At 44.1% G+C, this 16306-nt stretch overlaps 2 protein-coding genes across 6 annotated transcripts; both read right to left on the reverse strand.

The window, feature by feature from the left end:
* Positions 1-1385: 1385 nt before the first annotated feature.
* LOC123150239 (nudix hydrolase 14, chloroplastic) lies at positions 1386-6552 on the reverse strand. 5 transcript variants are annotated; one of them, XR_006475013.1, is made up of 9 exons: positions 6193-6552; positions 6000-6077; positions 5386-5478; positions 5207-5299; positions 4887-4988; positions 4043-4401; positions 2661-2918; positions 2341-2461; positions 1386-2025 (listed from the first exon to the last, which is right to left on the reverse strand). XR_006475013.1 is itself a non-coding variant. In XM_044570073.1 (6 exons), the coding sequence occupies exons 1-6, from the start codon at positions 6526-6528 to the stop codon at positions 4141-4143; spliced, it is 963 nt and encodes a 320-aa protein (XP_044426008.1). In that variant the 5' UTR covers positions 6529-6552; the 3' UTR covers positions 3946-4140. The 5 variants fall into 5 exon arrangements, 1 of the variants encoding a protein (XP_044426008.1); XR_006475014.1 differs by having other exon boundaries at positions 2661-2954; XR_006475015.1 differs by lacking the exon at positions 2661-2918.
* Positions 6553-10524: 3972 nt separating this feature from the next.
* On the reverse strand, positions 10525-15018 carry LOC123147299 (disease resistance protein RGA5). Its single transcript, XM_044566532.1, has 3 exons — positions 14213-15018; positions 10668-12604; positions 10525-10562 (listed from the first exon to the last, which is right to left on the reverse strand). The coding sequence occupies exons 1-3, from the start codon at positions 15016-15018 to the stop codon at positions 10525-10527; spliced, it is 2781 nt and encodes a 926-aa protein (XP_044422467.1).
* Between the last annotated feature and the right edge of the window lie 1288 nt (positions 15019-16306).

The raw sequence follows: 16306 nt of genomic DNA on the forward strand, positions 1-16306 counted from the left end.
CGTTCAACTTGTCAGGGGCTTTGCATCCAAACTTCATCCTCACCAGTCCCACCCGGATGAGGGAGAGCTCATCCACCACGATTGGTCTTCCCAGCATCTTGAGCCCCTCCATCAGACGATCGACACGCCGGTGCTTCTTGGGGATGCCATGAAGGCGGAGCCACACCTCCGGCATGGAGAGGGGCACAATCGTCTCATGGATCGAGTCACGAACCAGCACCGTAATGTCATTGATGGAGAGGAAGAGCTTACCACTTGTCTTGGCCATATGCAGCAGATCTGCAGAAGGGAACACCACCGCAAAGTCGTTGTCACCAACCTGCGCAATTTGCCAGTCCCAGCCACCAGCCACCATGTGATTCAGCTCCTGCTTGAGCGTACGCAGCAAGAGCCTCCCTGGCTCTGCTAACAGAATGGCACCATTAGCAACCTTAAGATCGTCACCCTCCACCACCTCTTCTTCTTCGAACTCCATGCAAAAGAAATCTTCGCCCGGAATAGCACTGCCCATGATCTGGAGGTGCATTGCTTGCCCCGCGAAGGGCAATAAGCCGAGGCGTGGCCCTCCTGCTTGCAGATCACACAGGGGGGGAGGTGCACTTGGCCTGGAAATGCCCGGTCCGACCGCACTTGAAGCACTCCCCGCCCTCTTCCTCGACCGGAATGGGCTCGTCCGCCGAGCCCTGCGGCGCATCAAGCAAGACTACCGCTAATGGGACAGCCGATGCCCGCGGCTTTTTGGCCAGCGGATCCCCATGGCCCCTGCCGCAAAGGGGGTGCTCCTGCGGCTTACGCTCCAGCTCGCGCCGCCGCGTCCCATGCTTGCGCTTCTTCTTCTTCTCTTGCTGGCCCCACCAGGGTGGAGGAGGACCCCAATCCCCCTCGCGCCCGTGGAATCCAGATCCAGATCCTTGACCCTGGTAGCCACCGTAGCCACGACCAGAACTGCCGTCTTGTCCATGCTCGAAACCGCCGCCGCCGTCCACACGCCCCGCCGCCTTGGCCCTCTGACCACGCTTCGCCTGCTCCTGCAGGGCCTTCTCACACCGTCGTTCCTCCTCGGAGATCGGAGGCTCCATCGGTCGCTTGTCCGTGCGCCTGTCACCCATGACCGTAGCCTGAGTTTGGTTGATGATCCTGAACAGCCTGGGAGAGTGAATGCTTCAATGTTCATCACGTGTATGAAGAGTCTGGACTGCTTCACAATCTGTTTTCAACATTAGAGATAAGTACTCCCTCTGTCCCAAAATATAAGAACGTTTTTAACACTACACTAATGTCAAAAACGTTCTTATATTATGGGACAGAGGGAGTAGTAAGTAATTCTGAACATCTTCATAACTTGCAAAAACCAGTTTGCAAGTAATCCTGAACATCTTTGTAGCTTGCAAGAACCAGACTGTTGCTGAATCTTTATCACTGTAACCCTATGCTCTTACAAAAACAACATTTCAATGAACGAATTCTCCTGATTCTGCTATATCTAAATCTCTACAATATTAGTTCTTTTATAGAACAACTAGTTCTTTTATTGTACATTGTTTAATTGATTTATGCTGAAATGCTAAATGAGGGTTAGCATGCTATAGCTGCGCCATAGCGTTTCATAGCTTTTGGCCGAGCCGCCGCTAAGAGGCTTAGCGCACTATTTAAAACTTTGGTTGGATCTTTCGTCTTTTTTTTTTCTTTTCTTGAACATCATCTTCTGCATCAGGGAGTTCACACAGAGACACCATGTCCGCCCACAGCTCACCGGACAGTGTTCCGCCAGCTTAATAACTTTTACAGGATCTTCGACGAGCATGTGACGTACGCGCTCCTACACGCCACCGTCGGGCTGGTCTACCCAAGGCAAACCGATGTTCTAACCGCTGACCTCGCCGTCATTGAGCAGACAAACTTCAGTCAATATAGTAGGGTGATCTTCCTTGCTGAACATCCTTGTTCCACCTCTCTTTCTTAACAAATAGCATGGTGAATTGCTGATAGATACATCAGTCTGTATGTCAGACGTTTAATTAGATCCTGCAAGATTTATAGAGGATGGAGTCAAAACTGAGTAGTATGAACAACATATTGCCATGTACTCCTGAATTGATTAACCATCATCAGGTAGACGATTAACCTTGACTTTAAATTCAAGGTAGTCAGACCAATCTAATTAATGATACTAAACTGAATGACTGTGGCAATGTACGGGGAGAAGTGGCGACATCAGAGAAAGCTAGCAAGCCACGAGTTCTCAACCAAAGTGCTACATGAGTTCAGCAGTGATGTTTTCAGAATCAATGCTGCAAAACTATCAGAGAAGATCTCATAATTGGCAGCTAACAGAATTACCATAAATATGCAGATACTTCCATGTTCATCAGCAATATAAATAGGATAATATTTTAAGTGCTAAGATCATATTTCTAGCTTTAACAGTTCAGTCTGCCTGTCCAATTTAGCACTTCATAACCTACAAAAGAGAGAATCAAATCAAATCCTAGACCTGAATGGCAAAACCAAAATTCAGTGAGCTATTCTTGGGAAATAACTGCAGTAAACATAGTTTCTTCAGAACTTTTGAACTGGGCTATACTCAGATTTCAGAGTGAGCAAAGTAAAGATATGAATTAATTGACTCTGAGTTCGAAGCTGAGGTAGCATGCTTGTACCAAAAGCTGAATGATTTGATGCGCATTTGCTGGCTGGCAGTTCTCTTAATTTCTACCATTTCGATGGCAAATCGAGTCTGAATGCACATTTCCTCGGGACCTTTCAATGAGAACAACTATGGATTCCATCTTCGAAGTGGATTCAATTTCGAGCTTAACACGCTATCTGGATGAGATTAATCCAGCATTAAATTCAGCAAGGCCTTTGAGGAGGCAAATTCTCTTGTTTACTACCAGTATGTTGATATGTTCTGCAACCTGAAAAGGTATCTTAATATTGGGCCAGAAGCCAAACTGAAAAAGAGCATAACATAATGAATGACTTTGTGATACAGTTGATCCATCAAAAGAAAGAGAAAATGAAGAACAGAAGTGATTATGTAAGGGCTACGATGCTCCATCTATATGATAGTTTTCTTACAGTATGAGTACGTTTTAATACAAAAAGAGAAACTAATGACTGATACTTTTGGAGTAAAATATTTTTAGCATAAAGTTGAACTTAGTATTGGAATAGGATATCTTGGTCTTCAAGCATTTCAAATTTCATATATGTTCAATTCTATCTTTTATGGTGCATACAAAAGCCAGGAAGGACCTACTATCAAGATTCATACTTTAGAGAGAGAAGCATCGTATGTTGTTATGTCTATTTGTACTAGCAAGACTTATTCTTTGTTGACAAATAAAATAGTAACATGAACAGGATTAGAAAGGTAACATGTGACATTTGAGGAGCATAGACATAACAAAAAAGGCAACCACATTGAATAGGGAACGTCATTGATATGGAGAACAAAAAAGCATTCTAATTTCAAATGGACATCTTCACTGATCCGTAACATTACCAACAAGGTACTCCAATCAATAGATGAGTTGTCAAACAAGATTTGGGTTAACCACCCAAATCACACTTTTATCTCAATTTGAATCGCGTTACCCACCCAATTTCCAACAGGAAGTGCCTCGATAGCTGGTTAGTCAATGGTTGGCCGACCATGACTAGCACATATCACCCAATGTTGAAGGTGTTGGCTCAAAGCTCTGGAAGCTTCGGAGATGAAAAAAAAATGTTTGACCTTTGGTTGAACTCATAAGCATCGGCACACGTGCAATGCTCTCTTCAAGGATTTGCCTAGCATAGTACATTTTTATTGGTTATATGTCATAGTGTTTGTGGTAGAATTATGAAGATTCTGCCACAAGTTTTGTAAACTGATTTGTTCGCCGGCAATGCTTAACTTTTAGCTCGAAAAGAAAATAGTGAACATGGGTGCACACATACTCAGACTGATTATTTTTTTACTTTTTATTGGAAAGTCAAATATTTCTGAAACTTTTTCTGCAACAAGCATGGTCTAGCATTTTATATTTCTTGTTACCTTTCAGGCAGGCATGAACGGAGACTACGGTGCACTTGATCACCAATGTTCTCAAACATCTCGTTACAGAAGAACACACAGTATGCCCCGTTCGGTGTTTATAGGTTCAACGACGAGCCACTAGACGGCGGTGATGGTGGCAGGACGCCTTCCTTCTTGGCCATCTCGTACAGAGCTATGGCCGAGAGCGCCTTCGCGTCTGACGTTGAGCGCCAAAGCTGGTCGTAGGGGACCACACGCAGCTTGATGAGCTCGCCATGATCTCGCAGGCCCGTTTCCTTCCCTTGGAGAGCACTGATGGTCTCCTCATCCACATGCCCCCTGTAAAGGAACAGGCCAATCTCTTCGTCACAGCCACCCTGGTAAAAAGGGAAGCTAGTTAGTCATTGGTAGTATTGTAAAACATGTGTCAAAATTGTATCGGCATGGATCGGGAGAACTTTTCCATTCCAGGTATATGGTGCCAAAAGAACATCCCGCTTATAGAAGTTTTGCTGAATCACATGCCAACTAGTACATCCCACTTATAGAAGTTTTGCTGAATCACATCCCGCTACACAGTACTCTTTGCTATGTTTCCAAGCAGCATATATAGCAGGATTATTAAGATGTGCAAAGTTATTGCCAACTGAATGCATCCGGCTGTTTTCTGCTTTTTGTGCTGCGTGCGATTCTCAACAAAAACATATGGGTATACTGAAGCAAGGAACCCAAACTACGTATGTCAATGTTATCATCAGGTCGGCCCAGTGCACATAAGCCAATCTGAGTCAAGTTATGTTATTCTTTTCCGAAGCAGAAGTTACGCCTTAACTATGAACTGAAGGGAATGCAGGCCACTTACCGGTGATGGTAGCATTCTGCACCCAGTAGTAGCAGGGTCCAGCAAAGCAGTAAGATCAACCATGTCCCCTAGATTTAACTTTATACCAGTTTCTTCTTCAACCTGCCAACAATCCAGGTATAATTACCGAACAGTGATGTATACATTAACTGAATACCTAGTACTTCAGAAATTAAGTCGGATTCCTGGCAGTGGCAGCAAGACTGGTATATGCCTTGTGAACCTAATAGAGTTAAAACAGGGCTAGTGTTTCTCACAAGCTGCAATAGCATGCAAACTTCAGTGGATAAACTGTATATTTGGGGAAAGAAGATACTAACCTCTCGGACTGCAGTGCCAACAAAGTCACCGTTTTCATCATCTAGCATTCCAGCTGGTAGTTCCAATATAAATTTTCCAATAGGAACTCTAGCCTGAAAAATTCCAAAAGGGTCAATAAGAAATAGAATGCTTTGGTCTAGGAATATTCAACCATCCGCTGCAAATCACAGTAATATACCTGTTCAGTAAGAACGGCATAAATTTGCCCTTTAGACTCCAAAAGAACCAACACAGCAACAGCAGGCCCTCTTGCGAAGACAATCCCTGGAATCTAAACATATTGTCGATCAATAAGATGAACAAAAATCCACAATAAGTACTTTGGTTATGAAGGAACTGTCTAGAATAGAGATTTCACAAGCATGCAAATTAGCTCTATAGCCATCATGCTCGCAGTGCCACCAAACGGTGCTTCAGCCTATGCATATCGACTTGGCAAACCCTGGTGAAGCACATATGTTGCCCACCTTGGTCCAGCCCGGCTCCTTCCCCTGTTCTTGTATCCTATTTGCACCTACCTTATGATCCCTTCTTGCTCATGTTGCTCCAAACCCTGTTTGTGTCTAGGCAATACTAATAGAGAACAAGCTAGCCATGACAAAATCACATACATTTCAGTTGGAGAAACACCATAAAATTGCATAAATCACAAACTGTTACTAGTGCCAAAAGGTTGGAGTGTCTTAAAGTACCCCCTCCGTCCCATAATGTAAGACGTTTTTTGACACTACAAAAAACGTCTTACATTATGGGACGGAGGGAGTATAATTTTGATAGGTACATCTTGATCACCTTGGATTGGGTCTCCTCGTCGACGATGTCGGCTTTGAACTTGAGGAACCCCACACGCTGCCCGAACATGTCCACCCCCTGCCCACACCGCGCGCCGTGAATTTCAGGTGCGCCGTCGGTCGATTGATTCGGGAACGACATCGTAACAGCTCAAACATTTCGATGTGAGAGTGTGAGAGGGGGAGGAGCAGACCTGGATGAGGATCTGGCGGAGGCTGAGCTTCCCGTGGGCGAGCAGGCCCCTCTCCGCCTGCAGGTTCTCCAGCCACCGCCTGAACAGCGCCGAGTCCAGCGCCTTCCTGAAGTCCACCTCGGGGAGGCCCGCCGCCGCCACGACCCGCACGGGCCCCGCCGCGCCGGGCACCTCCACGGTGGCGCCGAGCTGAGCGTCCGAAGAAGCCATGCGCACAGCCAGCGCGCCGCTCCGGCGGGGAAGGGGGAGGGAAGAGAGGAGAGGCAGCGGCGGCGCGCGGCGACGGACCAATCCGAACAGACACTGCGCTGCTGCTGCACGTGCCGCCGCCGCCATTTTCTCTCTCTCGGGAAGCTTCGCGTCACGCGAGCCATGTGCCCCTTCACATGGGCCGGGCCGGGCAGAAGAAGCCCATTCACTGTGCCAATTTTGGCCCATCGGCCCGCTTGGCGCCTGTAACCTCGCCTCCTCTGCTCTAGGCCCAATTCTTTTGGCGATTCTCCCATAATCTTTAGGATCAAACCTTTATCCAACTTCTCCCAGAATCTTGAACACATATTTTTTTGATAATCCTAGCTGTAAACATCCTAAACAAGCTAGGATTGTAAAAAAAAGATTTCAAGATTTTGGGAGAAGTGAGGGGAGGCTCGATTCTCAAGATTCTGCGAAAAGTGCCAAAAGAACTGGACCCTAACCCCGCGTACCAGTGGCGGCGGCGGTGGCGGAAAGAAACCAACCATCGAGCGAGGGAGCCGCGGCGGCGGGGGAGATGACAGGGAAGGGGGTGTGGCGGAGGGAGAAGAACTACCGGGTGTAGCACGGGGGCGACGCGCGGCTGCCCCCAACATTCCCCCAAGACGTCCACAAATTTAAAATCACATCCAATGCTCACACTTTGGATGTTGCCCATTTCCCCAGGGAGTTTACAAAAGCTTCCTCCAACTCCAAGCTCAAATTACCAAACCTAATTTTGAGATTTCTCAATCTTTTCATCTTGTCCAGCTCATTCACAAATCACAAATGCTTAGAGTGTCACCGTTGATGTCAAGCAACACTTCCATGGAGGACATGTTTCCCGATCTATACAACTAGAACTGGATACTAGAGACACTAAATGGATATGGTGGCTCCAGAATCGCTTTCTCGCAGGGAGTCAAGGAAGGATCTTTGGGCGAGGCTAATATATAGTTATTACTATATGTTATGTTATTCTACTCACTTCTGTTGCTGCAAGAAGGTAAAAAAAGTTTGACATGTAGGAGTATATAAAGTGTTCTATCACTATGTCATTCAGTTCTCTATACGATATATAATTGGACCCTCCTCCTTTTTCCTGGCTTGGGACCGGCTATGAATAATATTGAGTCTAAGCTTCACATTAATGGCATAGGCGGAGTTCCCCACTTCCCAAACTCCTAAAAAATCTACCCATCGACCAAACCCAAATACAGAAAACCTAGCACATAATTAAGTACAAGACTAGTACATGTCATAGAACCTAAAACCTATCTTTTAATGAGTTTTTAGGCAACATACCACTAGGAGATCCAAAGCAAACAATTATTTTACTTCATTTTTTTGTCGAAACTAGTAAGATGCCAGTACTATGCTACGGAACCAAGTGAAATGATGTGGAATAGTAATGTATGGAGCCAAATATATATAGTACTTTCTCCGATCCATAATAATTGACACTGCTTTAATATGGATCTGAGGGAGTACGGAAAATATTTTTGTGAGAGAAGGTTGGGCTTTAATCATATCAGACAAGAGTATTTGTTGTATAATGACGCCCCCCCCCCTCCCCCAAATCATAGTTATATGGAGGCACACCTGCTGCATTACCCTACATCAAACCTTAGCTAACACGCATGAACAACTATTTGGAGCTCACCCAGACAACGCGGCAAGCTGCAAAACTATTGCATTTCTCCTTGACCTCTAGTGTTAATGATGCACACATTGATATAGCAAAATTATTAGTAATGCTACACTTACGGAATATTACAGGCGTTTTACGGAGCAGTTTGGAATTGAGACGTTGTGATTGGTTTAGTGAGGAGGAAAGGGCCCCACCCACTTAAAAATCAGGGGGTGGAGAGGATTAAGGGAAGGCTCCATAATCACCCCGTAAAAGGCCCGTGGATGTAGGATTATTGCAAAATTATATTATAAAAAAATGGTCGTTATTATCTCATAATCGATGGAGTGCACCTCCAGCAGCAAACGTAATACTCCTCGTTCATGTCCTATCGCTGACTTCCTGGGGAGGGTATCTTTGAAATATTAGGGTGGGCCTAAGGCCCATCTAACAATTTTTGAAAATCTCTAAGGGACCATGTGGGTTTAATTGGCATTAGGTGTAGTGGGAAGTTTAGTCCCACCCGGAAGTTGAAGAGGAGTTGGACCTTCTTATAAGGGTTTCTCTTCCACATGCTATTGAAGCTTGAGAAGAGAAGAGGCCCTCGCGCATTCCTCCTCCGCCCCTCTTTCACATGGTATTGCTGTGGCTTCAGCCTGGCCTACTGGAGGGTATAACTCGTTTATCCCGCTCCTAGTGTTTTTCTGTTATAACCATGCTAGCGTTATAGCGTTATACGTAGATGTGTCTGCCATTAGCGTAGTATATGTGCTTGTGTGATCCAGTATCAGCATTTTGTTAGTTCTGCCAATGTCATGCTAGTCTTTCATTCATGGGTTAAATTAATCGAAAAAAATGACTACTTATTCAACAATATCTTGATCCTCTAAATTTCAGTTTTGCAAGTAATAATATAACACATCATTAGACTGAGAAAGCAGACCAGTGAATATTATACCACCAATTTCAATGGTGGATGCCGGCAATGGCATGCTTGATGATGGATTGGACACTAAAGAAGCACTTAGCTCAGGTATGGATTTTAGTAGAGTCGGTACTTACAAGCATGGGAAAATATTGTACAGCAGTAAGATATAGCAGCATGATAAAAAGTGCTTGAAGCGCACACACGCCTGCAAGGAATACGCCCTCCACGCGGTTTGGTGACGGGGACCGAGCGTGGCGACGGGTGGTGCAGCCTCCACGCGGTCTAGGCGAGCAATCGAGCAGAGCACACAGACACAGGTAGGGCCGTAGGGGTCGCAGCTTCCACGCTTGAGCTATGGTGATCCGTGAGCGAGCAGTGCCGACATCGAATCCCGAGGAGCAGAGGGGCAGAGGGGCAGCCAGGGACACCTTGAGGCGCGGCAGCTCACCTAGGAGGAATCCCGAGACGTCCTGCTCGGCCGCCGGCCCTTGCTGTTGTCCGCTGCCGCCGCAACTTGCTGCTGGCTTCCTGCTGCTGCACGTTGCTGCCGAGCACCCACAGACCACACACACGCACATCAAGCATGCACAGCACACATGAGCACATCAAGCACGCTGCTCCAGTTGGCGTTTCCCTGCTGCCGGACAAGTAGTCGACGGTGGTGAGCTGTCCAACCATGGCAGCCTAACGTGCGAAAGATGAGAGCTTCCTGCCCGGCTCCACCTGGGCGCCGTCGGGTTCAGCCTTGCCGTGGACTTGGCGCCGCCACCGCTGCACGTTGCTCTGCTACCCATCGGCTAGCTGGCGCCATGCCTCGCCGGAGCTGATGGCACAGAACCGAGCAGCAGAGGCCGAGCACTCGTGACAAGCGTAGGAATCGGCAAAGATCGGAGGCACGGTAGAAGTGAGAACTGAGCCAGTTGACAAGGCGTGGGAGTTTGCAGCCAGCTCACCAGAGTTTGAGTCTCGACTCAAGCGCTTGGTGCTCATGAAATTTTCTTCTATAAAAAAATGTCAACGGGCTAGTCTAGCCTGGGTTGGTCTTGTTTTTTTTTTTTTACTTTAGAAGTAGGAAAAATTAGCATATGTTATTTTAAGAACTATTCAGTACTGAATAATTAATCTACATAAAAGTGCATAGTAATATGTATCACTAGTTTTCAAGTAAGTTGACCTACTAATGATCACAAACAGAACTATAAAAATACATTATTTTTCGTAAATTTCCTTTTTCTTTCTTTGTTGTTTAAGCCAGCAAATAAGCTCAATGATGAAGGAGTGTTGAAGTGTTGATCGGTGTTGCAGTCCGCAAATGTGCATGTTTTACATACAAGAGTCTCGAACACGCCGGCCAACCTACAAAATAATGTGTTACAAAATATAAGCATGGCTTCAAAATGGTTTTATTAATGGAGTACTCTCTTCGTTCCATAATTCTTGCCGTGAACCATGACAAGAATCATGAAACGGAGGGACTAGAAAAGCAGTTTCAAATCGTTAACTGGTTTTCTTAACAGAAATATTAATATAACCTGCAGATTCTTCACTCCTCCTCAATGTGGACGTCACCATCAGGAGCGTCTTCGGAAGAAGGAAAGATTAAGTGTCAATCGATAAGTATATAAAGACACGGATTCATAAAAGTGGTAGGAAAGAAAATTGGTATCATGGTTTCAAAATACGCACCTTCTGGTATGCTCGGCCTGATGGAAATTTCAAAGGTGGGACGGTTAGGATGGGTGCGGAGTGTGTTCCCTAGAGCAACCTCCGCTTGCTTGGCCTCACCGACCGTCACTCCGGAACGGTCAAATCTGACAGTGACGTCCCGAAGGGATGGCAAGTTCCCCATGCTCAGATCAAAACAATATCCAACACTGCCAACTACTTCCTCTCTTGTGACCTGCAGGCCGATATCGATGACAATTACTTCAATCTTCAGCAAAGCTCCTGGCTGGAACACGACTTGGCCTGGTGAACCAGAAAAGGACGTGAATGATGTCAGACAATGGAACTCATCGGCACCGATGACTAGCAGCTTGCTTCGGCGGAGGCTCCACAAGGCGAGATTACAAAGAGCCGGTAACTTTCCAAGGGATCTCAGATCAGCCTGTTGCACTTCCTCGACGAAGATGCTTAAGTTAGAGAGTTGTGGAAGATGCAAGGGATTATTTCTTATCCATGCAGGCAGTATGGAGAACTTGACATCTCTGAATGTGGTAAATTCCCGGAGACTTCGAGGGGGCACCCAATGTTCCCCCAAGATGTCCACAAATTTAAAATCACATCCAATGCTTACACTTTGGATGTTGGCCATTTCCCCCAGGGACTTCACAAAAGCTTCCTCCAACTCCAAGCTCAAATTACCAAACCTAATTGCGAGCTTTCTCAATCTTTTCATCTTGCCCAGCTCTTTCACAATGCTTAGAGTGTCACCATTGATGTCACGCAGCACTTCCATTGAGGACATGTTTCCCAATCCATCTGGAAATCTCTTGCAGTAATGGCTAATAAGCAGGCACATCAATCTTCCCAACTTACTAATAGTAGATGGCAGTTCTTGTATATCATAATTATTACTCAAATCCAGCACCTGCAGAAATTGCAACTTTCCAACTTCTTCTGGGAGCTTAGAAATACCTGTACTGGCTAGACCTAGGTACCTTAGGTGGAATAAACTCCCCAATTCCCGAAGGTTAAGATGACAACTAGGGCCAAGATGGCATTTAGTCATATCCAATACACGTAAAACATCAAAGCTCGAGAAAGATGGCATTACACGAATGGCAGGTTCAAATGTAGCAATGGACCTCACTTGTAATATACGCCCAGATTCCAGAGGTGTGGCTTCATGTTCTTCTTTGCTAACACCATTCACTATAGTAACGAAGTTCTCTTCCCTTGATAACAAACAAATGAGATCAAGCACCATATCATGTACACGACAAGCACATATTGTGCCTATGACGCTTTCTTTATCATATACCGGCTGGATCATGCTTTTGTTCACAAGCTCATTGAAGTATGTTTCTCCAATCTCAAAGAGACTAATTCTTCCATTTCCAGACTCGACAAAGCTTTCTGCAATCCACATCCATATTAACCCATCCTTTTTAATTTCTTGATCTTCCGGGAACATGCTTAAATATAATAAACATGTCTTCAGATGAGAAGGAAGATCATAATAGCTAAATGATAGTATCCTCATCATCTCCTCTACACTGGGGTTCTCTGTAAGTCCATGACCAATAGACTTAAGCAAAACATGCCATTCATCCTCTGGTTTTATGCATTGATCACTAGCCAAAAGACTAGCTATAGTAATGATGGCTAGTGGCACTCCACCACATTTCTCCAATATATTTGTGGACACTTCATCAAATTTAGGAGGACATCCACTCTCGCCAGAAAATATCCTTTTATAGAAGAGCCTTTTGGAATCATCATCACTAAGAGGTTCCATTTGATAAACTGAATCAGTACTAGAGGAGCAACACAATTTAGATACACTCACTATACGAGTTGTTGTGATCAACCGACTGCCAAACGTGTTACTCTTAGAGAATGCCAAGTTAATAGTGGCCCATAGTTTTTCATCCCATATATCATCAATTACAATGAGGTACCTATATCAGTTATGAAATCATTAGTGGAATGCATGTACCTATGGTAGGCCCAAGGGGGGAGAGTTTTAATATAGCATGATGAAATGGAGATATGGGTAGTTAATATGCAAGGGATAAGAAACAAGGACGGACCAATTCCTAGATGACTGATTGTGTTTTTTTGTGTGTGCATATAAGTACTCATGTATGCATCTATCTACATGAATTGACAGAGCACATGTATTTCATGAGAAAGAAAGTACATGTTTTCTAATATTACAACAGTGATAAGATCGATCTTCGTGATCAAGAGTTAAAACATGAAGCCCCTAGTAGGACAGTACAACATCCGTTTGTAAATAAGTGACGCTGTTTTAGTTCAGATTTGAACTGAAACAACATCACTTTTTTCGGAAGGGAGGGAATACGTACTATATTATAGTGATAGGTTGAATATACGTACATCATAATATTTGCTCTTGGCATGCTTAAATTTATATATCTCTGTCCTATTGGATTCTCATTTTCTCATAGATTGGAAATATTTTTCAAGATAATATACAATATTAATATTAAATTTAAGTTATAAGAACTATATACACTCATTTTGTAAATACATGACATTTTATACATTGGCACATTCTCCAATATGAATCCTGAACATAAAAGTTTATATTATGCAAATAGTTTTCATTGGAAATCCAATGGTCTTTATATATTGTTTGTGCATCTGGGTTTGGAACCTATTCAAATATGAAGCCAAGCTCATTGAGTGCATGTGAGCTAAAAATTCGTTCTTATGCAATACTAAACTGATATTTAGAATAAAGTATGGATCGGAAAATGGCTAACATTGTACATGCTATTGTATCTATATACCGAATTAATCAAATTCTTTACAGACACAATTATAGAAATGAGTGAACAAACATACTAAACATGTCTATATACATCCGATTGACACAAAAATTGGAACATCTTATATTTATGAACCAAGGGAGTATTAGACAAGTCCATGAAACTAAATTTTAGTACTCACTCAGTAAATTAATACAATACTTTTTAGATCACTAATTTAATGGTGTAAAAAGTCTTATACTTCGTAGTTTACAGAGGGAGTAGTTGTTGAAGTCCAAATCACCGTCTAGGTGGTTGTTGGCATTGAGATTGGGGCTAAACTAAATTAAAACCATAAGTATGTCTAGATCAGTAAGCATAACTGAAGTTTGCATCACCAAGTAGGCCATTGAGCACATGTGAAAGCGTTTATGGTATCGTGATATTATATTGGCGTAGAAAGTTAAAGTTGCATCGTGAATGACCATTCTCTCCTACTGAAACCTCATTGAAATATTGCAAAATATTCTCGTTACAACATGCGGGGGGCATATCTATCTAGTTTATCAAATGAGGCAGTACAATCTATTGGATTCTTTCCGATATTTGGCCCAAAAATTTGTACTAGTTCTCAATTGTGCATACTACTACTTGTTAAAAGTATTTTTATCATGAAAGGAATAGACATATTTCCCATGGACAATGTTTGAAACAACAACAGGTAATTAAGATATTTCGCACGCAATTACGAAGGCTAGTCTGCTAGTTGGGTAACAGGTGATATGTACGTACCTCTTGTTCTGTAGACTTTCCCTGAGTTTGTTGATAAGCTGTCTTTCATTCCACAGGGTGAGATTGCTTCCGCACATGCCAAGATCAACAAGGATGTCCATGAGAACTTTCTTCCCATCAGCATTTCTACCCACTGGAACAAAAGCCCGGCAATCAAAATCTTCTTTTATATTATCATAAACTGTTTTGACAAGAGTAGTCTTGCCCAATCCTCCAAATCCTACAACGGAGACAATTTTTAACTTCTCCTTGGACAGGATGTCTCCCTCTGAGAGCAACTTCATTAGTTCTTGATCCCTTTTTCCAACAATGCCAACCAGCTCTGTCACTTCAGTGTACAGAACCCGAAGGCGAGGATCGACGGGTGTCACTGTTGTAGGCCCGCAAACAATATTGTCGACGGCGTTTCTTCCACGCCTGTTAGCAACCTCCTGGACTTGCTTATTGATGTCCTTGATCGCAGTGGCGATCTCACGGCGAGCCTTCCCCTTGGTGAACAACCTGACCATATTCTTGATGAGCCGTGCGAGCTTATTTGAGTTGGCTGCAAGCTCAGAGCCATCATGGACACGCACCAGGAACTTGTCGACGACATCCTCCATGTCAAAGGATAGCTCTCTCACCTCCCCTGCCCAGAGCTTGACCTGTATGTCGAGCTGGTCTCGCGGCACGTCACGCACCTTGCATAGGGCAGCCTGCATGCTCTTCATCTCCTTCTCGAGAGAGTCGACTTTTTTCTTGATGCTCGTCTGCAGCATGTACTCCTCCTTGAGGAGCTCGGCCAGCTTGGGGAGCAGGGAGCCCATGGCGCCCGTTGCCAGATCCATGGCTATCGCTTCTTGATTGCCTTGGTTGCTTTGTTATTTGGATGACAAACGCACAATGGTTCACTGTACTTTGAATGGCGCTGCAGGGCTGCTCTTTATAGAATCCGGGCATCCGTCCGGGGCGGGCAAGTTCACGCCATCATGTAGATATTTCTCTTGAGTGCTTATGTGCATCTCAAAGTCGTCGGCCAGGGCGGGGGGTAACGTGTGCATCCCTAATATTCTGCTGTGTATATAATCGCACAGAGCAGAGCTGGCCTAGCTGACGTGCACTATAAATTTGTAATCACATAGTAGGTAGTAGATCAAAGCTGGCTTAACGTGCGTGCGGATGGCTCTTGTGCCATTTTTTGCAATCAATAGGAGATTGCGATCTTCGTTAGGTCCAAAGCCTTTATAATAGCAGTTTTGCTAAGTCTTAGTCGACTGAGACTTTGTTATGTCTCAGTCGATACTATATTCCTTTGATTTTGCATATGGACTTCATACAGATGTATATAGACAGATTTTAAAGTACTCGTTTTGCTGCGTATGCAGTCCGTAGTTGAATCTCGAAAAAGACTTATATTTAGGAATGGAGGAAGTATAAATCTTGTTTTTCCAACAAGCCAAAATATACTATCAGTGTATGCCTATATTTTTACTTATGTCATTTGAGAGTAAACCCCATATGCATTTTCCAGCGATGTTAAAGGTCTATCGACATTCTTTGTTTACAAGGTTTATTTACGAAGATATTTGCCTAAGACGGGAGCAGGATCAGCGGAAATTTAAATGGTCAGATCGAGGCACCAAGCCAACTCCCTCAGCAGTAGTACCTCTCTTACCATCTACCGGTAAAAATGACGCCATAGTTGAACCTCCTTCCATTCTCATAAGCTGGACAACGTTTCTATGATTTCAGCCCGCCTGCTGAGATTTTCTTCCTTTTTAATTTTGTTCTGGAATTCAAAGTCCCGTCCCAAATAGGAGCAAAACAGCTTCCTTTCCTCTCGGACCGCAGTGCCAACAAAGTGACCGTTTTCATCATCTAGCACTCCAGCTGGTAGCTCCAATATAAATCTTCCAATAGGAACTCTAGCCTAAAATTTCTGGAAGGGTCAACAATCAATAGAATTTGTGTTCACCGAATATGCATCCTTTCACTGCAAATCACAGCAATATACCACTCCCTCTGTCCCATAATATAGGACTAAAACATCTTGCAAAAACGTCTAATATTATGGGACGGAGTAGTATATACCTATTCAGTATGGATGCCATCTTT

The sequence above is a fragment of the Triticum aestivum genome, chromosome 7A (genome assembly GCF_018294505.1).
Source record: "Triticum aestivum cultivar Chinese Spring chromosome 7A, IWGSC CS RefSeq v2.1, whole genome shotgun sequence".
Classification (NCBI taxonomy): domain Eukaryota; kingdom Viridiplantae; phylum Streptophyta; class Magnoliopsida; order Poales; family Poaceae; genus Triticum; species Triticum aestivum.